General features: G+C 47.7%; 1 protein-coding gene across 3 annotated transcripts in view; it reads right to left on the minus strand.

Moving 5' to 3' along the window:
* CFAP54 (cilia and flagella associated protein 54) overlaps positions 1-24,804 on the minus strand; it is a 736,502-nt gene that overhangs the window by 578,978 nt on the left and 132,720 nt on the right. For all 3 annotated transcript variants that reach the window (XM_063927747.1, XM_063927746.1, XM_063927748.1), the window contains exons 14-15: positions 17,936-18,073; positions 13,549-13,699 (exon numbers count right to left, since the gene is read on the minus strand). In XM_063927747.1, the coding sequence (XP_063783817.1) occupies positions 13,549-13,699; positions 17,936-18,073 (289 nt within the window). The remainder of the gene's footprint in view (positions 1-13,548; positions 13,700-17,935; positions 18,074-24,804) is intronic.

Here is a 24,804-nt window from a genome sequence, read left to right on the forward strand (position 1 = left end):
TCCAGCTCCTCCTCCTGGAAGAATGTCCGTACCAGCTAGATTCCGCTCAAGGATACTACTGTGGGTCCATAACTCCAAGTTTTCCGGTCATCCCGGCGCTCAGAAGATGTACAAGTTTCTGCAAAGATCTTACTGGTGGAACACCATGAGGAAGGATGTACAAGATTGCGTTAATTCCTGTCCCCAATGTACACAACACAAATCTCCTCGTTTGCCTCCTGCAGGGTTACTTCGTCCTCTGCCTATCCCTGTGAGACCCTGGACTCACATTTCCATGGACTTCGTCACTGACCTGCCCTGTTCCAAAGGTTTCAACACCGTTTGGGTTATCGTTGACCGTTTTTCGAAGATGGCACACTTTGTGCCCTTGACTGGTCTTCCAACAGCACCGAAACTGGCACTACTGTTTATCCGAGAACATTTTCGTTTGCATGGGTTGCCACAAGAGATTGTTTCTGACCGAGGAGTACAGTTCACCGCCAGGTTTTGGAAAGCCCTTTGTTCGACTCTGCAAATCAAACTTAAGTTTTCGTCTGCTTATCATCCCCAAACAAATGGACAAACGGAACGTGTCAATCAGGATCTAGAGACTTTTCTTCGTCTGTACCTCTCTCCTTCACAGGACAATTGGGTGGAGTTGCTGCCTTGGGCGGAGTTTGCCCACAACCATTTGTTTCATTCTTCCACTGGGGAATCACCATTTTTCGTCAATTACGGGTTCCATCCCCGTGTTCCGGAATTTCCAAGCCTTCCGTTAGTAGAGGTTCCTGCTGTAGTATCCACTCTACGACACTTTGGACAAATTTGGAGGAAGGTTCATGCCAATCTTAAGCAGGTTTCGGCTCGGTACAAGTTCTTCGCAGATAAGAAACGGCGAGCTGCACCTCAATATAAAGTTGGGGACAGGGTATGGCTGTCCACACGGAACCTCCGGCTGAAGGTGCCTACCATGAAATTCGCTCCAAGGTTCATCGGGCCCTACCCTGTGCTAAAAGTCTTAAATCCTGTGGTCTGTAAACTGGGTTTGCCTGCCCAACTGGGTTTGCCTGCCCATCTTCGAGTACCTAACGCCTTTCATGTTTCTCTACTCCGTCCCCTCGTTCTGAATCGGTTCCACTCAGCACTCCCTAGGTCAACGTCAGTAGTGGCAGAAGCCGGAGCAGAGTTTGAAATCAAAGCTATTCTTGACTCCCGTTATCTTCATAAAAAATTACAGTACTTGGTGGACTGGAAGGGTTACGGTCCTGAGGAAAGAAGTTGGATTGGAGCTACTGAAGTAATGGCTCCTCGTCTGATTCGGATCTTCCACTCCAAACATCCGACTAAGCCCGGGAAGTGTCCAGGGGCCACTCCTGGAGGAGGGGGTACTGTTACAAACCTGCAGCGGCCGCGGCGGCCGCGCTTGTCCCTACGGGTGGTCTGGTCTGCCCGGCGCCTCGTTCCCCCTGGCGGTCTCCGGATTCAGTGGCGGGTCGGCGCTGCTCCCCGGCGGCTTCCCGGAAGCAGGGACGCCGCCATCGCAAGTGAGGGCAAGCAGGCGGAGCAGGTCTGACGTCACCTGCCTGCTCCGTCAATCAGGCTGGGGCGGGGAGTTTAAAAGCGGATACCAGGCAGAGATCCGGTGCCTGAGTATCTTCGTTTCTCCTTCGGAAGCTGTGATTCCCGTGCCTCCAAGCTCGTCCTGTGCCTCCAAGCATCCTGTACCTCCAAGCATCCCGTGCCTCCAAGCACCTCCGTGCCTCCAAGCACCTCCGTGCCTCCAAGCACCTCCGTGCCTCCAAGCACCTCGTGCCTCCAAGCACCTCCGTGCCTCCAAGCACCTCCGTGCCTCCAAGCACCTCGTGCCTCCAAGCACCTCCGTGCCTCCAAGTACCTCCGTGCCTCCAAGTACCCTCGTGCCTTCAAGCACCTCCGTGCCTCCAAGCACCTCGTGCCTCCAAGCACCTCCGTGCCTCCAAGCACCTCCGTGCCTCCAAGCACCTCCGTGCCTCCAAGCACCTCGTGCCTCCAAGCATCTCCGTACCTCCAGGGGCCTCCTAGCACGCCCTGTACTTCCAGCACCTCAGAACCCCAATACCGCGGAGCCTCCGACATCACGGTACCTCTAATATCTCAGTACCCCAGCCTTCAGTATTTCTACGAGTCTTGTCTTACAGGAGACCGTCAAGAACTCCTCTGTGCCTCCCGCCTGCCGACGTAGTCCTGCATGAGGAAGACCTACATCCGGCCATCCCTACTGCGACCCAGTGGCGGTTCCTCTTCCCGGTCATCGGAAGAAGCCCCGAGTCCACAACACTCCCAAACCAGGTCAGTGATACCTGTCAAGGGTATCAATATTTTCAGTCAGGGAATCCGACCAAGCCACCCCAGCGCTGCACATCCAGGTTGAGGCGATCGCTGGTCGCAGTATAACACCAGTATGTGTGTATATACCTTTTTAGGATATTTTCCAGCCTCTCAGCTGGCTCCTTGAGGGCGGCCCTATCTGGAGACGGTACCGCCACTTGTTTTGATAAGCGTGTGAGCGCCTTATCCACCCTAAAGGGTGTTTCTGGCGGGAAAGGGTATACCGCCAATAATTTTCTATCGGGGGAAACCCACTCATCATCACACACTTCATTTAATTTATCTGATTCAGGAAAAACTACAGGTAGTTTTTTCACACCCCACATAATACCCTTCTTTGTGGTACTTGTAGTATCAGAAATATGTAACACCTCCTTCATTGCCCTTAACATGTAACGTGTGGCCCTAAAGGAAAATACGTTTGTTTCTTCACCGTCGACACTGGAGTCAGTGTCCGTGTCTGTGTCGACCGACTGAGGTAAAAGAGCGTTTTACAGCCCCTGACGGTGTTTGAGACGCCTGGACAGGTACTAATTTGTTTGCCGGCCGTCTCATGTCGTCAACCGACCTTGCAGCGTGTTGACATTATCACGTAATTCCTTAAATAAGCCATCCATTCCGGTGTCGACTCCCTAGAGAGTGACATCACCATTTCAGGCAATTGCTCCGCCTCCTCACCAACATCGTCCTCATACATGTCGACACACACGTACCGACACACAGCACACACACAGGGAATGCTCTGATAGAGGACAGGACCCCACTAGCCCTTTGGGGAGACAGAGGGAGAGTTTGCCAGCACACACCAAAAACGCTATAATTATACAGGGACAACCTTTATATAAGTGTTTTTCCCTTATAGCATTTTAATATATATATACATATCGCCAAATAAGTGCCCCCCCTCTCTGTTTTAACCCTGTTTCTGTAGTGCAGTGCAGGGGAGAGCCTGGGAGCCTTCCCACCAGCATTTCTGTGAGGGAAAATGGCGCTGTGTGCTGAGGAGAATAGGCCCCGCCCCCTTTTCGGTGGGCTTCTTCTCCCGTTTTTCTGAGACCTGGCAGGGGTTAAATACATCCATATAGCCCCCAGGGGCTATATGTGATGTATTTTTAGCCAGAATAAGGTACTATCATTGCTGCCCAGGGCGCCCCCCCCCCAGCGCCCTGCACCCTCAGTGACCGCTGCTATGAAGTGTGCTGACAACAATGGCGCACAGCTGCAGTGCTGTGCGCTACCTTATAAAGACTGAAGAGTCTTCTGCCGCCGGTTTCTGGACCTCTTCACTTTTCGGCATCTGCAAGGGGGTCGGCGGCGCGGCTCCGGGACGAACCCCAGGGTGAGACCTGTGTTCCGACTCCCTCTGGAGCTAATGGTGTCCAGTAGCCTAAGAAGCCAATCCATCCTGCACGCAGGTGAGTTCACTTCTCTCCCCTAAGTCCCTCGTAGCAGTGAGCCTGTTGCCAGCAGGACTCACTGAAAATAAAAAACCTAACAAAACTTTTACTCTAAGCAGCTCTTTAGGAGAGCCACCTAGATTGCACCCTTCTCGGCCGGGCACAAAATCTTAACTGAGGCTTGGAGGAGGGTCATAGGGGGAGGAGCCAGTGCACACCACCTGATCCTAAAGCTTTTACTTTTGTGCCCTGTCTCCTGCGGAGCCGCTATTCCCCATGGTCCTGACGGAGTCCCCAGCATCCACTTAGGACGTTAGAGAAAAATCTTACCCTAACCCTCCCCAGCATACTAACATTCAGGATGCCGGCTGTCGGGATTCCAGCGTCGGTATTCTGATAGGTGTAGGGATTTTGGAGCCTGTATTCCGAATGCCAACATCGCGTCAGCCGGACTACATCCCTGTAATTGTATGTATATACATACATATATATACGTGTATGTATATACATACAATTACATTTTATTTTGTTCCATCTCCCCATCTGTATGTTCATTACTGACCTGCATAAAGATACAGCCTTCAGTTTTTTACTAGATGAATTCAGTGGCACGGTGCCCTCCAGTGGGTGGCGCCCCTAGGCAGCCGCCTAAATCTGCCTAATGGTAGAGCCGGCCCTGGTCCTACTCCACACTGCGAATACCATTGCAAGACCATCGTAGCACATGCGCAGTGCAACTCACATGCATGTTGGCCATTTGCGAAAAATCTGAATTGTCAATTTTTTTTAAATTCTGCATTGTTTTTTATTTCTTTTTCACAGACTCTATAAAGTAATACATATTTCCCTCCTTTCACAATAACCCACCACAACATGTCATGAATGGTGTATTTGAATTCACAATACTTTTCTATCTAATCAAATGGTTCGCAAACTGTGTGCCACGGCACCTTGGGGCACCTCAGGGCATTTTCAGGGGTACCTTGGATTGGTGGTCCAGGACCAATTTAAATTATTTATGGTCAATGTAATAGGCAAAACCAGTGCTTGTGGCTTCCAATCATAAAATATGTGGACAAACAGAAGCGAATCCTGTCCCTCACCACACAATTGAACTTACGGATGACATATAAACACAATTTCCTTAATTTAATATTTTTTTCTAAATTTCTTAGTAAGAAACTCTTGGCCTAAGGGTGCGGTGATAAAAATTCTGATACTCTAGGGTGCCGTGATTCAAAAAAGTTTGAGAACCACTGACCTAATCTTATTGTAAGAAATGGTCTTTAATACAGTAAAATATCTATTGAGTAGGCACAACTTTTAACCACAGGACTAGTGCGACCTTTCATAAACCTTTATTTGTAGTGGTTTATGAATCAAAGAGTTTCTGAATACACAAACATTAAAGGATAAACTCCCCCTACTATGCCCTGTAAATCACTAAGAATGCATAAACTCTTAAGGTCATTTTATGTTACACTAGCCTTAACCTAGCTTTAGTTCAGCAGATATATTGTTTGGCTGGGACTACTAAAGCTCTGTGAAAAGACAAATATGATCAGAAAACTAGCTGTAAAATGTGCTCATACACTGAACATTATGCATCTGATTCATAATCATTGTTCCCAACACACATTCCAGATCGTCTCTTCCAAAAAAAAAAGAAAAAAGGAAAAGCATTACCAGTTGGAATTTAAAATTGAACATTGGTACATTGAGACAGAGTAAATGCAATCTTCAATGTGGCAATCTGCCATTTTCAGCTAAACAATAGCATTCTGCGCTAGTCTAAATGAGAAACTCACTGAAAATGCTTAAGCAAAAAAAATGACAAAATAGATGGTGGTGTGCAAATAGAAGTTTGTTGCAACAGTCTTAAATACTGCTACTTTAACTTATAAAAAGTAAGTGCAAATAGAGGACAGGACACAAAATTACTTCTTAATATTTGTCATATTTTATAGTAAACAGCACATTATTCTTTTGGACCTAATCTCTATGTCCTTCTTTCCAAGTCTGGTGATACATGGTGTTTTCTGACATACACATAAAGAAGAGTTGTTGTGTTTCTTTATTGTCCCACTTTAGCCATGTGAGATTTTGGAAAGTAGGTGGTGTCCATTATACAGATTGAGGGGGTCATTCTGACCCGTTCGCTCGCTTTTTGTCGCAGCCGAGCGAACGGGTCCCTACTGCGCATGCGCCAGCACCGTAGTGCGCTGGCGCATGCCAGAGGGCCGAAGGCCGTAGCAGGGATGCGATTGCCTCTGCCTGATTGACAGGCAGAGGCAGTCGCTGGGTGGGAGGGGGCGGAACGGCAGCGTTTGGCCGCCGTTTTGTGGGAGCGGTCCGGCCAACGCAGGCGTGGCCGGACTGAACGGGGGGCGGGCCGCAGCGGCTGCGTGACGTCACATGCAGCTGCTGCGGGCCGGGGAGCAATGAGTAGCTCCCGGCCAGCACGCTAAAGCTGCACTACTCATGAAATGCAAAGGCATCGCCGCTGTGCGATGCCTTTGCACTTCTGCGGGTAGGGGGGGGGGGGCACTGCCATGTGGGGCGGACTAGCCCTGTGCTGGGTGTCCCCCCCATGTCAGTGTGATTGATTGTAGCGGTGCTAAATTTAGCACAGCTACTATCAACTCGGAATGACCCCGAGTCTGCATTATGCAAAATTCCAAAACCAAAATATTCTGAAATCCACAATTGCTTGAGCATGACCGAGATAGGCAGGGCAGCCATCGGGGGGGAGGGAGCGACGGGGAAACGGGGAGGACTGCCAGGACAGGAGTCCCGGGCATGGCCTGACAGGGGGACCGTCCCTTGCTGAACTAGTGGCAATGAATTTGGGGGGTAATTCCAAGTTCCATGTGCACTGCAGGGGAGGCAGATATAACATGTTCAGATAGAGTAAGATTTGGGTGGGTTATTTTATTTCTGTGCAGGGTAAATACTGTCTGCTTTATTTTTACACTGCAAATTAGATTGCAGATTGAACACACCCCACCCAAATCTAACTCTCTCTGCACATGTTAAATCTGCCTCCTCTGCAGTGCACATGGGGGGTAATTCCAAGTTGATCGCAGCAGGAATTTTTTTAGCAGTTGGGCAAAACCATGTGCACTGCAGGGAAGGCAGATTTAACATGTGCAGAGAGAGTTAGATTTGGGTGTGGTGTGTTCAATCTGCAATCTAATTTGCAGTGTAAAAATAAAGCAGCCAGTATTTACCCTGCACAGAAATAAAATAACCCACCCAAATCTAACTGTTTCTGCACATGTTATATCTGCCTCCCCTGCAGTGCACATGGTTTTGCCCAACTGCTAAAAAATTTCCTGCTGCGATCAACTTGGAATTACCCCCATGGTTTTGCCCAACTGCTAAAAAAAATCCTGCTGCGATCAACTTGGAATTACCCCCTTGGTGCATTGCATCGCAACGAATAGACCTGCAGCCTCCTCCACTGTAATGAGCCAGCCTGACTCATTAAATGCCGTTGCTGCACAACGGGTGTAGCAAAGAAGGGATGCTGTCTGGCAACCTGAAACTACAACTCCCAGCATGCCTTGCGCGAAGGAGCCACTACGCGATGCACGAACTGTCTCCAGCTGCCGGTTCTGCACAGGTGAGACAAAGACATAGTGTGGGTGAGATGGGGACATTGGCCCTCATTCCGAGTTGATCGCACGAAGCTGCTTTTTGCAGCCCGTGCGATCAACTATACTCCGCCTATGGGAGTGGGTTTTTCCCCATAGCAAGGCTGCGTTCGCTTGTGCAGCCCTGCTATGGGGAATAAATTTGTGCAGTTTGTTAGTAGGGCTAGACATACTTAGCAGCTGCAACGTTTTTAGCCTGTTTGGTCCTGGCTGTGACGTCAAACACCCGCCCTGGACTCGCCTGTGTTTTTCTCACCACTCCCTGAAAACTGCTCCGGACGCTGTGTTGCCGCCCAGGAACGCCCACCGCCAGTCAATTTTCAAGCGATCGCCGCTGCGATCACTTTCTTCCTTCCCTTCGTCGTTACGCGGCGGCGGCCGTCACTGGGCAACGACGCGTGTGCGCATTACGGCCCCCGTGCGTGCGCAGTAATGACCCGGCACGCTGCGATCGGGTCGGAATGACCCACATAGTGTAACACAGGTGAGACAGGAACGTAGTGTTGACTCTTATACTGTCTGCAGCTGCCAATTCTGCACAGGTAAGATGGCGACATAGTGGGGATCGGAGAAGTATCCAGGGGTGGGTAATGCACAATAGAGTGAGATTGTTAGCACAGTTTATATGTATGGCCATACAGGTACAGTATGCATCGTTTGATAGTCCTAGAGGTGTAGTGTTATTAGGTGTATTTGTGGTAGTCCTAGAGATGCAGTGTTATTATACAGGTATGCTTGGTGTGATAGTCCTAGAGGTGCAGTGTTATTATACAGGTATGCTTGGTGTGATAGTCCTAGAGGTGCAGTATTATTAGTTGTATGTGTTGTAGTCCTAAATGTGCAGTGTTATTATAGAGACATGCTTGGTGTGATAGTCTTAGAGGTGCAGTGTTATTAGGTATATGTGTTGTAGTCACGAGGTGCAGTGTTATTAGGTATATGTGTTGTAGTCACGAGGTGCGGTGTTATTCTAGAGGTATGCTTTGTGTGATAATCCTAGAAGTACTGTATGTACGTTGTGGCACCCACTTTCTCTTCCTGTCACTTTCTGCCTCTCCCTGTCATCCACTGTCTCTCCCGTCACCCCCTGCTGCCCATCACCCACTGCCCTTCCCTGTCATACTCCACCTCTCTCTCTGTCACCCACTGCCTCTGCTCGTCACTCTCTGCCCATCACCCACTGCCTCTGTTGTCACCCTCTGCCTCTCGTTGTCACTCTCTGCTTTTCCCTGTCACCTTCTGCCCATCAACCACTGCCTCTCCCCGCCATACTCTCCCTCTCCCTGTCACCTAAATGTACAGTTTTTATTTTCTTATGGCGGGAGAAAAGGGGGTCCTGCCTATTTGGTCTGTCTTGGGCCCCACAATTTCTGATGGCAGCCCTGGAGATAATGGCACCTTTACTTTCTGTTGTTTCAATGTACACAAACTTTGTTTAATGCACAAAAATATTAAAATAAAATTGTATAAAATTCTTCAGGGTATGTATCATGAAACATAAATGCGTTTGATGCTTAGACTTGGGTCCATTCCCAAGATATCTCATTATGGAACGCAAAAATTCCAAAATACGGAAAAATCCGAAATACTAAATATTTCTGGTCCCATGCATTTCAAATATGGCGAGACTCAACCAGCAGTACTAACATCGGGTGTAGTATGGTATGCCGGCGGCCGGGCTCCCGGCGACCAGTATACCGGCGCCGGGAGCCGGACCGCCGGCATACCGACAGTGTGGCGAGCGCAAATGAGCCCCTTGCGGGCTCGCTGCACTCGCCACGCTGCAGGCGCGCCACGCTATTTTATTCTCCCTCCAGTGTCAGTATGCCGGCTGTCGGGATTCCGGCGCCGGTATACTTTGCGCCGGGATCCCAACAGTCGGCATACTGAAGACCACCCCTAACATCATACAAGCTTTATTCAACAGGGTATGGTAAATATGGTTTACCATATGATCTTCTGCTACCGAGTTACAGTGGTCAAAAGTCTTGCATCACTAGTGCTTTCAGCGTTTTTCATGAGTTTTAGCCTCAGGTTATATATAGATCTTTAGGGAATTTCAGCAGCTATTAACCACTTAACTGGAGATTTTTTTCGAAAACCTGCTCAGATATTGTTGTTCTTTGTTGTTTTGTTTTTTTTTAAATAAGTGAATTAGGTGAAAAACATGTATTAAAACGTTTCCAAAATAATCTCATTCTAAAAAATTTTTTTTTTTTCATATTTGTAAAAATCTGGGTTTTTCGAAACATCGGGATCATTGCGACCAATGTTGATTTTCCAATGGGGGGGCTGAATGGTTAACGTACATTTCCCCAATGGCTGCTAATGTCTGCTGCTGCCACGGTGGGTGAAAGGGGGGGATGAGGTGCTGCTGTGCTGACCGATTAGATTGGAGGAATGTGCTAGGGAAGCAGTGATTGGCGGACACTGGAGGTATGTGCAGGGAAGCAGAGGGACTGGAGAGAGAAAAGCAGCTGTGGCAAGATTCTATTCCTGCAGCCACCTACACTGTGTATTTGACTGGTCGCAACATTTACGACCAGATCAGGTAACGCACTGCCTGGCATGGTCGCAAACCATGCGACCATGCCAGGCAAGTGGTTAAAATGTGAGTGAGTTGTGTGTATATATATATAAAGCGATTGAAGTTAAAGCCAGAAAACTGCATTGAAACACAGCTGTGCTCATTTTTTTGGATCCTTGCAGCTATATCCATTAATCAATCAGGTTAATTGGTCAGTTGACCAATCAGAGTGCATCAGCAAATTATATATGTGCCATATGTGCTCTTTTTGACATAGTTGAAATGCATTCTCTCCATGTGTTGTAAGCAATGAAGCCTGTGACTTGCATCAGCAAAGAAAACCATGTGCAGGTGATTGTGCAAACTAAAGAGGTAAACTAGGTACACACACTGAGGGTAATTTGATTGCAGCAGGAAATTTTTTAGCAGTTGAGCAAAACCATGTGCACTGCAGGGGAGGCAGATATAATAGGCCCTACACACTGGCCGATTTTTTGAAAGATATGAACGATCTCGTTCATAAATGAACGAGAACTCGTTCATATCTTTCAGTGTGGAGGCTCCAGCGATGAACGATGCGCGGTCCCGCGCTCGTTCATCGCTGGTCCCCCGTCGGCTGTGCATGCAGGCCAATATGGACGATCTCGTCCATATTTGCCTGCAGTTCTATGGAGCCGCGTGACGGGGGGAGTGAAGAAACTTCACTCCCCCCGTCACTGCCCCCCCGCCGCCGGGTCGCTCGTCGGCCGTATCCGCCGTCGGGCAGCTCGGCGGCGGGTCGGCCAGTGTGTAGGGCCCCTTACATGTGCAGAGAGAGTTAGTTTTGGGTGGGTTATTTTATTTCTGTGCAGGGTAATACTGGCTGCTTTATTTTTACACTGCAAATTAGATTGCAGATTGAACACACCCCACCCAAATCTAACTCTCTCTGCACATGTTATATCTGCCCCCCTGCAGTGCACATGGTTTTGCCCAACTGCTAAAAAAATTCCTGCTGCGATCAACTTGGAATTACCCCCACTATACAATTATCTGCCAGATAATCTGCCAGATCTAGCTGGTTGGAATGAAAATTTGGTAATGGATGAAAGCAAATGACATTCGACCATTTGCTCCCAAACACTGGAAAACGGACAAAAACTGTCGGTCATCCAAGTTGGGTAAATTTGTGTTTAACCAATTTGTATGAACAACAGGTTTTATTTGTTTTCCAGTGTTTAGGCGCAAATGGGCGATTGTCATTTGCTCTTATCCATTACCAAATTTTAATTCCAACCAGCCAGATCTGGCAGATTATCTGACAGATAATTGTATAGTGTGTACCTAGTTTTAATCTGAAAAACAGATTGATGAAAGGATTAGCTGTAACCGGGATGCCTGTCAAAATGAAGGAGACCAGGTCTGCTGATGATCTGCTAAGATCTGTGTGGCAAAGGAAGACTTCGCCACATCAAGATCATATTTTGCTGGGCATTAGTCTAAACAATCATCACTTAATATCTCGATTTGATATCCAAATGGTCAGTAAAAGCAAAATTGGATGCTTTCAATGTTTCAACATGAACTGTGCACCAAAGCCTTCAAAGGATAGGGGGCAAGGAGATAGCCGGGTCTGACAAAGTTTCAAAAGAGGCATGGAATGGCCTGGGGGAATTGAAAAAGAAAGTGACAGAAGTGAACAATCAGCGCTTAGAGGGTGTGGCCTGGGGGAATTAGCATCGATCGTGGACCATTGAATGGCAGGAACTCATTAATAGTGATGAAAATAATTTTTGCCTTTACAGCAATCAAGCAAGCAAATATGTATGACGATTTCTGCCCAAACAACCTTATCTTTGGTGTCTAAGGGGTGTATTCAATAACTGTCGGAAGTTGCTGTCTTGTCGGAAAGACGGCAGCTTCCGACAGGTTTAGATCGGAAGGGGTTCCGACCTATTCAATAGGGCGGTGTTTTTTCCGACAAGATCCGTGTGTATTGTCGGAAGCGCAACAGGTTTTAGCCTAGTTTCCGACAATGTCAATCCGACTTTAAAAAAAGTCAGATTGCCATTGTCGGGACCGGGCCAAACCTGTCGCTGCTGCTGTGTACAGAGGCTGGATGGGTGCTGCTGAGGTACGGGAGGCAAAGCTTACGTGTTTCCCAGTGTTGGCACTAGCACGAGTTTGCCCCCGGACAGGACCTCACCGCACAGCGCCAGCAGCCAGCGCAGCACGCTGGGGAAAGTCGGGTCCCGCTGTCCGGCACTCACACAGCTTGCCTCTGCGAACAACAGCACAGGGAGCTGGGGGCGCCGCACACAGACTGGCATGGAGCAGAGAGAGCGCCCGCCGCACCGCAGCTCTGGCGGGTAAGAGCTGCACCTGTACTGACCGGGCTCTGACGGCTGCAGCTGTGAGTGACAGACGGGCACATCTGTGAGGCATAGTCGTGAACAGCCTGTCGGATTTGGCCGTTCATTGAATAGGGCTTTGTCGGATCCGATCCGACAACGCTTGTCAGAAAGGATCCGACTTCAATTGAATATACCCCTAAGCCTGACTGTTATGTTAAACATTTGGTAAAAGTCATGGTCAGCCGCTTGTGTAAAATGTTTTCAAACCATGGAAAGAATAATGAACGCAGCAAAATAAATGTATATCACACAACACTCCAGACAAGAATGCTTCTCTCTGCATAAAAAATGTTTCAGAAGATTCTGTCTTCCAAGATGACAATGTACCATGCCATAGAGCAAAAGTAATTAAGGACTGCTTTGCATTGCGTAATGTCAGCCTGCTGAATTGGTCTGGACTGTCCCCTAATCGCAACCCAAGCTTGCACAAGATTGGGTACGAGATCTTAAAGAAGAAGCCCACAACAAAAAGGGAGATAATTGAAGCTCTTATGGCCACCAGGGATTGAATAGTCTTTCCAGCTCTTGTAGAGAACTTTGTTTGATCAATGCCTAAGCACCACATGTGAGGTTGTGCTCAGGTCCAAGGGCTGGCCAACCAAATACTAATTGAGATATCCTATCAGCTTTCTAACAGGCATTTCTGAGATTATGCGTTTCATTGAAAACTAATTCATGGCTTTTTCTAACTTTTAAGTGAAAACCAAGATACCCAGCAATCATTAAAAAAAATAAGAACATCACCCCAGAAAAAATTCCTCAGACCACAATAAAAAGTGTATGCAATGCAATGCAAGCTGCCTCAAATTACTTAAGAAAAAAGCATGTCGTCATGTACGACTTTTAGCCTTCACTGTATGCTGTGTATGCCATCATTGCACTATAGGTGTTGAAGATAATATTCTTGTTGATTAGACACTGCCTCAGTATACATCCCAAAGTATTACTCATCTTCAAAATCCAGTTTATAATTATTTTCCTCAAACATAAATGAGTTTATAATATAGCTATCCACATGACTCCATACCAGGTAATGACAATAACCAGTTTACACCAATCTGCTTCGCATTAAACTCCATCAACACAGTTTTCCTCATTTCCATTCACCTGGTACAATTTGCTGCTGACATGTCTGCCACTTGTCATTTCTTAATCTTGGTGGTTACTTTTTCTTTAAAGCTCTTATCTTTTTCTAGTAATATGACAAAGAAGATGAAGTCAGTGTTTACCTGATTTGTTTCCAGACTTAATGACAGCATCAGCCATACTTTCCGCAATCCCTGCTAATTTCAATGCAGCTTCTCCCAGTATTGCAGCATCTGTATCTATGATATTTGATTGTTGCATCACTTCATAGATGAGGCAAAGAATGTAAATCCACTAGAGGGAATAAAGGAAAGGTGTATATAACTTGAGTGATCATCCTCTCAATAAGCACATGTACAGCATCTTGCTTGTTTTCACGCCGGGTCTGCTCCAGATCCTAGCATATACAAATATGGGCAACGCAGGACTGTACGTATTTCCAGTGGCGTAACTACCGTGGGTGCTGGAGGTGCAGCTGCTATGGGGCCCAGGCTGATTCCAGGGCCTGCAGCTCCCCCTGCACCCAGTCACGGGCTGCTACCCCTGCACCCAGTCACGGACTACCTCCAAAGCCCACCGCTCCCCCTTCATCCCCCATCCATACTGCAGCAAACACTGGGATAAACTGCCACAATTCTCGAGTGTTTAGGGGATGGGGCCTAATGTCGTGAAGTGCCCGCCCCCATCAGAGACCTGGGCTCATTGCTGCACGGAGGTAATATCTCTCTTGCTTGTTCCCACCCCCTAAACCTCTCTCTCTCTCTCTTGCTTCTCTCTCTCTTTCTCTCTCCCTGACACTCTCTATCTCCCTCACTATCCTCCTAACACTGTGTCTCTCTCTCACTGACACTGTCTTCTCTTCCACTCTCTCACTCTCTCCCTGACACTGTGTTTCTCTCAATGACTCTCTCTCCCTCACTCTCTTCCTGGCACTGTCTCTCGCTCTGCCTCTATCCTTGACACACTCTCTCTCTCCCTGACAATGTCTCTCTCCCTTTCTCCTACCAGAGACTGTCTCTCTCCCTAACACTCCCTCTCCCCCTAACACTGTCTCTCCCTGACACTGTCTCTCTCTCCTTGACACTGTCTCTTTCTACCTATCTCCCCTGACACACTCTCTCCCTTACACTGTCTCTCTCTCCCTCGTCCTTCCTCCTTGACACTCTCCCTCTCTCCCCCTGACACTCTCCTTGACACGGTTTCTCTCCTTCTCTTTCCTTGACACTGTCTCTCTCTTTCTCTCCATGATGCTCTCTCTTTGGCACTATCTCTCCCTCTTCTCTTTGACACTGTCCCTTCTTCTCTCTCTCTCTCTTCCCCTGACATCATTCTCTCTCTCTCTCCCTGACAGTCTCTCTCTTACTGATGCTCTCTCTCTCTCTCTGATGCTGTCTCTCTCCGTGACACACTCTCCCTGACACCCCTCTCTCCCTTACACCCTCCCTCTCCCTTTGTTTGTCCCTCTTTCTCTCCTTGACACGGTCACTCCTGATCACTCCCATCCCTCTTTCTCCCCCCCCCCCCTCTCTCTCTCTCTCTCTCTGACACCCTCCCTCTCTGATACCCTCTCTCTCTTTCTGTTGCCCTCTCTCTATATTTAGGGAGGGTGTTTCAGAGGAATTGCAGGCTGTGCAAAGCTGTATAGAAGGATATATGTGCCTGTCTTCAGACGTAGCTTTTGCAAGTACACACTGATAATAATGACAGCTCTGAAACCAAGTGTACACATAGGAGGGTTCCGGATGATAGGTTGCCAGTCGTTAGGTCAACCCCATATGATCTACATGCATTAGGTCGACAGGTACAAAAGGTCAACATTGTCAAAAGGCCGACGGGTTCAAACTGTTGACGTGGCAATGGTCGACCTCTTTTTTTGTGGGGGAGGAGGGGGCAATTTTTTCTACATTTACCATCCACGTGAACAAGGATCGGGAATATTAACCTTGCCCTAGTAGTGGTTTTGTGACGACAGCCACTGTAAGGATTCATTCGCAAAGTGAATGACAGTCAGGCACCACTTGTGGGCAGTATTTGGGGGGGCTACTAAAACATAAGCGTGTTGTGACTGCTTTGGGGACATGTAACTGCCTGCGATTGCAATCCCATACGGAATAAAAATGTCTCCAGCTTCTCAGTTTCGTCGCCCAATCTGCGCAACTACAGAATCCCTCAGAAGGTCAATGTTCATCTGATGGTTGCGTTTTTGTACGCATACGGGTTCAAAGAAACCTCTAGTGGGCGTCTCAATACAAATCCCGGCATCGGCGACATTTGCAAGTTTTCAAACAGCCACTACGTACACACAGCTGTGATGGCATTAGCTACATCTCTGAGTCAGGCCAATGATCAGTACATGTGGAGCAGGCATCATTAAGCATGTATGTATAATAAGCTGCATTCCATCCCTCGTGTCGCTCATATCACACATGCACAATAAAGATATCTGAAATATGTCATGATACCAACGCTACAAAGTACCGCTTTATGTCTTTGCTCCGTGCGCTACAAGTCGTGTTACACATAACGCGTGAGTGCCGTGTGATTCAGTAGCTCCAAAGTAATGTAATAGGATGCACAAACAGCTTCTAAAATTATATGCGGCATGCTTATATTCTGTGTGTAATTGCACCTCTATCTGCATCCGAAATGCCACGATGCTGTTTTCCATGAAAACACTGTAGTATATCATTTTGTATGCAAATATAGTCGCAGTCACACAGAAAATAGGCATGCCACACAAAATGTTAATCAGCAGAAGCTGCTTGTGCGTCCTATTACATTACTTAGCATCTAAGATGCATTTTCACAGAAAATATGCAGAAGAAGATGCTCAGCGCTACCGAGTCACACGGCACTCACGCGTTATGCGTCTTGTAGCGCACAAAGCAAAGATGTAAGAGGACACATCTGTAACAGTGGCTTTTGAGGCGCCCCAAATCTTTTTTGGTTGGTATTAATGAATATGGAAATGATATTAATACAGTATAATTAATGAAGTGTATATTCAAAAGTGCAAAACTGATACTGCAGTAGATTAGTAGAAAGCTTGATCTGAATGGAAGTCTTCTTTTGTTTAGTAACACAATTTAGCATGCGCATTGGGTACCTTTCTACAATATCGAATGTCATTATTAAAAAAATTTCCTTTCCAGATTAAAATAATTTGGTGCCTAGGATGGAACCTCAGCAGCATTTTCTACTGTGAATGATCGTGATTCCTATCATGTAGCTGTAACATGTTCAGAGATATATTGTTTCTGTGCAGGGTAAATGCTTTATTTTTACACTGCATTTTAGATTTCAGTTTGAACACACCCCACCCAAATCTAACTGTCTCTGCATGTTACATCTGCCCCACCGAGTATGGGAGTCAGAGTCTACAGTGTCTAGGTCGACACACATTAGGTCGACACCTATTGGTCGACAGTGCCTAGGTCGACACGGCCGTTGGGTCGACATGAACAAGGTCGACAAGGAAAAATGTCGACATGACTTTTTATGTTTCTTTGGTGTTGTTTTCTTTGTAAAGTGACGGGGAACAACCCCAGCTAGTGCACCATGTTCGCTCGCCATGCTTCGGGCAAGGTTACTGTTCCCAATTGTAGTCCACGTGGAGCGTAAAGTATGATAAAGTAAAAAAAAAAGAAAAAAAATGTCGAAAAACTCATGTCGGCCTTTTTCCATGTCGACCTAATGGCAGTGTCGACCTATTTCCTGTATCGACCAACTCAATGTTGACCAATAGGTGTCGACCTAATGTGTGTTGACCTAGAGTCTGGATACCGCCCTACCTGCAGTGCAACATGATTTTGCCCAATTGCTAACTTTTTTGGTTTGCTAACAAACCTGAATAAGGCCCATAATCCCTTCCTGTTCCAAAGCTGCCAAAGTATCTGAAGCTAGACAGCCACGTTCCTGACTAAGGTGGTCATTCCGAGTTGATCGCAGCCAGCTACTTTTTGCTGCTGGTGCGATTAACTAATCCACGCCTATGGGGGAGTGTATTTTAGCTTAGCAGGGCTGCGTTCGCTTGTGCAGCCCTGCTAAGATAAAAAAGCTTTGTGCTGCTGAAGAGTAAGGCTGGTTATACTTACCCTGTGCAACGGATGCAGCAACGTTCCTCCCGGATTTGACGTCAGACATCCGCCCTCCGTTTGCCTGGACACGCCTGCGTTCGGACGACCACTCCTCGAAAACGGCATCCAACGGTGAGTATCCACCCCGGAACGCCTCTCCTCTGTCAATCTTCTTGCGATCTGCGCTGCGTCCTTTTTTTGCTGTGTGCGCCATTGCCCGACGCACGTGTGCAATGCGTACGCTGCGCATGCGCAGTTGCGACCCGTTCGCACCGCAGCGAAGAACCGCTGCGTGCGAATGGGTCGGAATGACCCCCTAAATCAATGTACATTGCACAATAGAACAAATGGAGATCTTCACCAAAGTAAAAGTAGGGAGAAGGAAAGGTGTTTAAACAAAAAAACCTTTCAAATGCTAGTTCAATACAAGTATTAGAAAAGGACTCAGACATACCTTACTACTCATTTCACATTTTTGTACGAATTTTGACCCATCCACTGCAAAAGTATGGATTCGCTGCATTCCAGTTTTGCATTTTTGCCATAGAAATAAGACGACATCAATGACCATATCTCTATCAGGCTGAACCTCCTGAACAAACATTTGTAAAATAAATAGAAAAAAATATATGTTTCAGCAAATAATTATAAACAAGCAGAAATTTCTTATATGTAAAACCCAAACAATTACCAACAAGTGCCCATGTACAGTAAGAGATCTAGACCCCCATCTGTGCAAGTGACCTTTGTCAAATAGCTAAAGAAAGGCTAGAGGTGGGTAGAAAATGGATACTATACATGTACGCTTTCAAAACCAACACATCTGAAAGGCTTATTACAACCAGAGGCATTTCAATGTTGAAGGGATTTCATCCTGTGGATTAAACACTTGGTCTTGGTCAGTACACTACAAACATGATGGAGAATAAATTAACAAATTAATAAAGTATATTTACGAAGGCAGGTTGGAGCTGATAATTTAAAGCAGCACTAAGATTCAGTGTTAAGCCGTGCGCTTTACGCTGAATGTTAGTGCCGCTTTAAATTTTAACTTCTAACCCGCCAATTCATAAATCTGGCCCAAAAATGTCCATTCAACCCAGACTGGGTGCCTATTCAGCATTTTCAAAGGTCTATATGGCTGCATGAGGGTGCAGTGATGTCACAACTCTTTATTCTGCCAACAAGAACAAATGGAAACATCCTCAACTCAACTATAGTGTTACAAGTAATAATAATAATTTAATTTATACAGTGCTTTTCTCCAGGAGGACTCAAGGTGCTGTGCAGACAACATGACCACATACAGTTTAGATTTTCATAAAAAAACAGAAACCATTATAAAAACAAAGGTGAGACAGCCCTTTTCATTCGCAAATTCCAAGAATTATTCATTCTACCCACAAAGGATCTACCGAAGGCAGGGCTGGCTCCAGGCCTACTAGCACCCTGAGCGAGAAAATTCAAAGCGTCCCCCCCCCCCCCCACCTTCCCAATGCGTGCGCCGTAGACGCGCTCGCTCCTGGAAAAGTGGGCGTGGCCTTGCAACTTTATATTATCAGAATATAAATAAGAATTTACTCACCGGTAATTCTATTTCTCGTAGTCCGTAGTGGATGCTGGGGACTCCGTCAGGACCATGGGGAATAGCGGCTCCGCAGGAGACAGGGCACAAAATTTAAAAGTTTGACCACTAGGTGGCGTGTACTGGCTCCTCCCCCTATGACCCTCCTCCAAGCCTCAGTTAGGATACTGTGCCCGGACGAGCGTACACAATAAGGAAGGATTTTGAATCCCGGGTAAGACTCATACCAGCCACACCAATCACACCGTACAACTTGTGATCTGAACCCAGTTAACAGTATGATAACGTAGGAGCCTCTGAAAAGATGGCTCACAACAATAAACAACCCGATTTTTTTGTAACAATAACTATGTACAAGTATTGCAGACAATCCGCACTTGGGATGGGCGCCCAGCATCCACTACGGACTACGAGAAATAGAATTACCGGTGAGTAAATTCTTATTTTCTCTGACGTCCTAGTGGATGCTGGGGACTCCGTCAGGACCATGGGGATTATACCAAAGCTCCCAAACGGGCGGGAGAGTGCGGATGACTCTGCAGCACCGAATGAGAGAACTCCAGGTCCTCCTTAGCCAGGGTATCAAATTTGTAGAATTTTACAAACGTGTTCTCCCCTGACCACGTAGCTGCTCGGCAGAGTTGTAATGCCGAGACCCCTCGGGCAGCCGCCCAAGATGAGCCCCCCTTCCTTGTGGAGTGGGCATTGACAGATTTAGGCTGTGGCAGGCCTGCCACAGAATGTGCCAGTTGAATTGTGCTACAAATCCAACGAGCAATCGTCTGCTTAGAAGCAGGAGCACCCAGCTTGTTGGGTGCATACAGTATAAACAGCGAGTCAGATTTTCTGACTCCAGCCGTCCTTGAAATATATATTTTCAATGCTCTGACAACGTCCAGCAACTTGGAATCCTCCAAATCGCTAGTAGCCGCAGGCACCACAATAGGCTGGTTCAGGTGAAACGCTGATACCACCTTAGGCAGAAAATGAGGACGCGTCCTCAATTCTGCCCTGTCCGAATGGAAAATCAGATATGGGCTTTTATACGATAAAGCCGCCAATTCCGACACTCTCCTGGCTGAAGCCAGGGCCAGTAGTCCTTTTACAAAAGTCTGGACTTCAGGAACTGAAGCCAATTCTTTCTGGAAGAAAATCGACAGGGCCGAAATTTGAACCTTAATGGACCCTAATTTGAGGCCCATAGATAATCCTGTTTGCAGGAAATGTAGGAATCGACCCAGTTGAAATTCCTCTGTCGGGGCCTTCCTGGCCTCACACCATGCAACATATTTTCTCCAAATGCGGTGATAATGTTGTGCAGTCACCTCCTTCCTGGCTTTGACCAGGGTAGGGATGACCTCTTCCGGAATGCCTTTTTCCCTTAGGATCCGGCGTTCAACCGCCATGCCGTCAAACGCAGCCGCGGTAAGTCTTGGAATAGACACGGTCCCTGCTGAAGCAGATCCCTTCTTAGAGGTAGAGGCCACGGATCTTCCGTGAGCATCTCCTGAAGTTCCGGGTACCAAGTCCTTCTTGGCCAGTCCGGAGCCACTAGTATCGTTCTTACTCCCCTTTGCCGTATAATTCTCAGTACCTTGGGTATGAGAGGCAGAGGAGGGAACACATACACTGACTGGTACACCCATGGTGTTACCAGAGCGTCCACAGCTATTGCCTGAGGGTCTCTTGACCTGGCGCAATACCTGTCCAGTTTTTTGTTGAGGCGGGACGCCATCATGTCCACCATTGGTCTTTCCCAATGGACTACAATCATGTGGAAGACTTCTGGATGAAGTCCCCACTCTCCCGGGTGAAGATCGTGTCTGCTGAGGAAGTCTGCTTCCCAGTTGTCCACTCCCGGGATGAACACTGCTGACAGTGCTATAACATGATTTTCCGCCCAGCGAAGAATCCTTGCAGCTTCTGCCATTGCCCTCCTGCTTCTTGTGCCGCCCTGTCTGTTTACGTGGGCGACTGCCGTGATGTTGTCCGACTGGATCAACACCGGCTGACCCTGAAGCAGAGGTTTTGCCAGGCTTAGAGCATTGTAGATTGCTCTTAGTTCCAGTATATTTATGTGAAGAGACGTTTCCAGGCTTGACCACACGCCCTGGAAGATTCTTCCTTGTGTGACCGCTCCCCAGCCTCTCAGGCTGGCATCCGTGGTCACTAGGACCCAGTTCTGTATGCCGAATCTGCGGCCCTCTAACAGATGAGCACTCTGCAACCACCATAGCAGAGAGACCCTTGTCCTTGTCGACAATTTTATCCGCTGATGCATCTGCAGATGCGATCCGGACCATTTGTCTAGCAGATCCCACTGAAAATTTCGTGCATGGAATCTGCCGAATGGAATCGCTTCGTAAGAAGCCACCATTTTTCCCAGGACTCTTGTGCATTGATGCACAGACACTGTCCCTGGTTTTAGGAGGTTCCTGACGAGTTCGGATAACTCCCTGGCTTTCTCCTCCGGAAGAAATACCTTTTTCTGAACAGTGTCCAGAATCATCCCTAGGAACAGCAGACGTGTCGTCGGGATCAGTTGGGATTTTGGAAAATTCAGAATCCACCCGTGCTGTTGGAGCACTACTTGAGTTAGTGCTACTCCGACCTCCAGCTGTTCTCTGGATCTTGCCCTTATCAGGAGATCGTCCAAGTAAGGGATAATTAATACGCCTTCTCTTCGAAGAAGGATCATCATTTCGGCCATTACCTTGGTAAAGACCCTGGGTGCCGTGGACAATCCAAACAGCAGCGTCTGAAACTGATAATGACAGTTTTGTACCACGAACCTGAGGTATCCTTGGTGTGAAGGGCAAATTGGGACATGAAGGTAAGCATCCTTGATGTCCAAGGACACCATAAAATCCCCTTCTTCCAGATTCGCTATCACTGCTCTGAGTGACTCCATCTTGAACTTGAATTTTTGTATGTACAGGTTCAGAGATTTCAGATTTAGAATAGGTCTTACCGAGCCGTCCGGCTTCGGTACCACAAATAGCGTGGAGTAATACCCCTTTCCCTGTTGTAGAAGGGGTACCTTGATTATCACCTGCTGAGAATACAGCTTGTGAATGGCTTCCAATACCGTCGCCCTGTCTGAGGGAGACATTGGCAAAGCAGATTTTAGGAACCGGGGAGGGGGAGACTTCTCGAATTCCAACCTGTAACCCTGAGATACTACCTGCAGGATCCAGGGGTCCACCTGCGAGTGAGCCCACTGTGCGCTGAAATTCTTGAGGCGACCCCCCACCGCCCCTGAGTCCGCTTGTAAGGTCCCAGCGTCATGCTGAGGCCTTTGCAGAAGCCGGGGAGGACTTCTGCTCCTGGGAAGGGGCTGCTTGCTGCAGTCTCTTACCCTTTCCTTTGCCTCGGGGCAAATATGAATGTCCTTTTGCTCGCTTGTTCTTATAGGAACGAAAGGACTGCGGCTGAAAAGACTGCGTCTTTTTCTGCTGGGAGGGGACTTGAGGTAAAAAGGTGGACTTCCCGGCTGTTGCCGTGGCTACCAAATCCGATAGACCGACCCCAAATAATTCCTCCCCTTTATACGGCAATACTTCCATATGCCGTTTGGAATCCGCATCGCCTGACCACTGTCGTGTCCATAGACTTCTTCTGGCAGATATGGACATCGCACTTACTCTTGATGCCAGAGTGCAGATATCCCTCTGTGCATCTCGCATATAAAGGAATGCATCCTTTAATTGCTCTATAGTCAATAAAATACTGTCCCTATCCAGGGTATCAATATTTTCAGTCAGGGAATCCGACCAAGCCACCCCAGCACTGCACATCCAGGCTGAGGCGATTGCTGGTCGCAGTATAACACCAGTATGTGTGTATATATTTTTTAGAGTATTTTCCAGCCTCCTATCAGCTGGATCCTTGAGGGCGGCCGTATCAGGAGACGGTAACGCCACTTGTTTGGATAAACGTGTGAGCGCCTTGTCCACCCTAGGGGGTGTTTCCCAGCGCGCCCTAACCTCTGGCGGGAAAGGGTATAACGCCAATAACTTCTTTGAAATTAGCAGTTTTTTATCAGGGGTAACCCACGCTTCATCACACACGTCATTCAATTCCTCTGATTCAGGAAAAACTACAGGTAGTTTTTTCAGACCCCACATAATACCCCTTTTTGTGGTACTTGCAGTATCAGAGATATGCAAAGCCTCCTTCATTGCCGTGATCATATAACGTGTGGCCCTACTGGAAAATACGTTCGTTTCTTCACCGTCGACACTTCCGTGTCTGGGTCTGTGTCGACCGACTGAGGCAAAGGGCGTTTTACAGCCCCTGACGGTGTTTGAGACGCCTGTACAGGTACTAACTGGTTTGCCGGTCGTCTCATGTCGTCAACCGACTTTTGCAGCGTGCTGACATTATCACGTAATTCCATAAACAAAGCCATCCATTCCGGTGTCGACTCCCTAGGGGGTGACATCACCATTACCGGCAATTGCTCCGCCTCCACACCAACATCGTCCTCATACATGTCGACACACACGTACCGACACACAGCAGACACACAGGGAATGCTCTGATAGAAGACAGGACCCCACTAGCCCTTTGGGGAGACAGAGGGAGAGTTTGCCAGCACACACCAAAGCGCTATAATTATATAGGAACAACCTTATATAAGTGTTGTTTCCTTATAGCTGCTTAAATATATATAATATCGCCAAAAAATGCCCCCCCTCTCTGTTTTTTACCCTGTTTCTGTAGTGCAGTGCAGGGGAGAGCCTGGGAGCCTTCCTAGCAGCGGAGCTGTGTAGGAAAATGGCGCTGTGTGCTGAGGAGATAGGCCCCGCCCCCTATTCCGGCGGGCTCTTCTCCCGGTTTTTCTGAGACCTGGCAGGGGTGAAATACATCCATATAGCCTCATGGACTATATGTGATGTATTCTTTTTAGCCAGAAAGGTATTAACATTGCTGCCCAGGGCGCCCCCCCCAGCGCCCTGCACCCTCAGTGACCGCCGGTGTGAAGTGTGCCTGAGCGCAATGGCGCACAGCTGCAGTGCTGTGCGCTACCTCATGAAGACTGAAAAGCCTTCAGCCGCCGGTTTCTGGACCTCTTCTTACTTCGGCATCTGCAAGGGGGTCGGCGGCGCGGCTCCGGTGACCCATCCAGGCTGTACCTGTGATCGTCCCTCTGGAGCTAGTGTCCAGTAGCCTAAGAAGCAAATCTATCCTGCACGCAGGTGAGTTCACTTCTTCTCCCCTAGGTCCCTCGTTGCAGTGAGCCTGTTGCCAGCAGGACTCACTGAAAATAATAAAACTATCAAAACTTTTACTCTAAGCAGCTCTTTATGAGAGCCACCTAGATTGCACCCTGCTCGGACGGGCACAAAAACCTAACTGAGGCTTGGAGGAGGGTCATAGGGGGAGGAGCCAGTACACACCACCTAGTGGTCAAACTTTTAAATTTTGTGCCCTGTCTCCTGCGGAGCCGCTATTCCCCATGGTCCTGACGGAGTCCCCAGCATCCACTAGGACGTCAGAGAAAATAAATATATTTTCAAACCCCCTTACACACACAATTAGCAGCCTTACACATAACGGCCACAGTAGTGTTTCTTACACATAATGTCTCCAGTAATGCAGTGCCAGATACACATACACTCACCGTAGTGCCAAATACACATACACCCGCAGTAGTGCGAGATATACATTATATGCCCCCACAGTGCTAGAGACACATTATATGCCCCCACTGTGCCAGAGACACATTATATGGC

This window comes from Pseudophryne corroboree, chromosome 6, assembly GCF_028390025.1.
Source record: "Pseudophryne corroboree isolate aPseCor3 chromosome 6, aPseCor3.hap2, whole genome shotgun sequence".
Classification (NCBI taxonomy): domain Eukaryota; kingdom Metazoa; phylum Chordata; class Amphibia; order Anura; family Myobatrachidae; genus Pseudophryne; species Pseudophryne corroboree.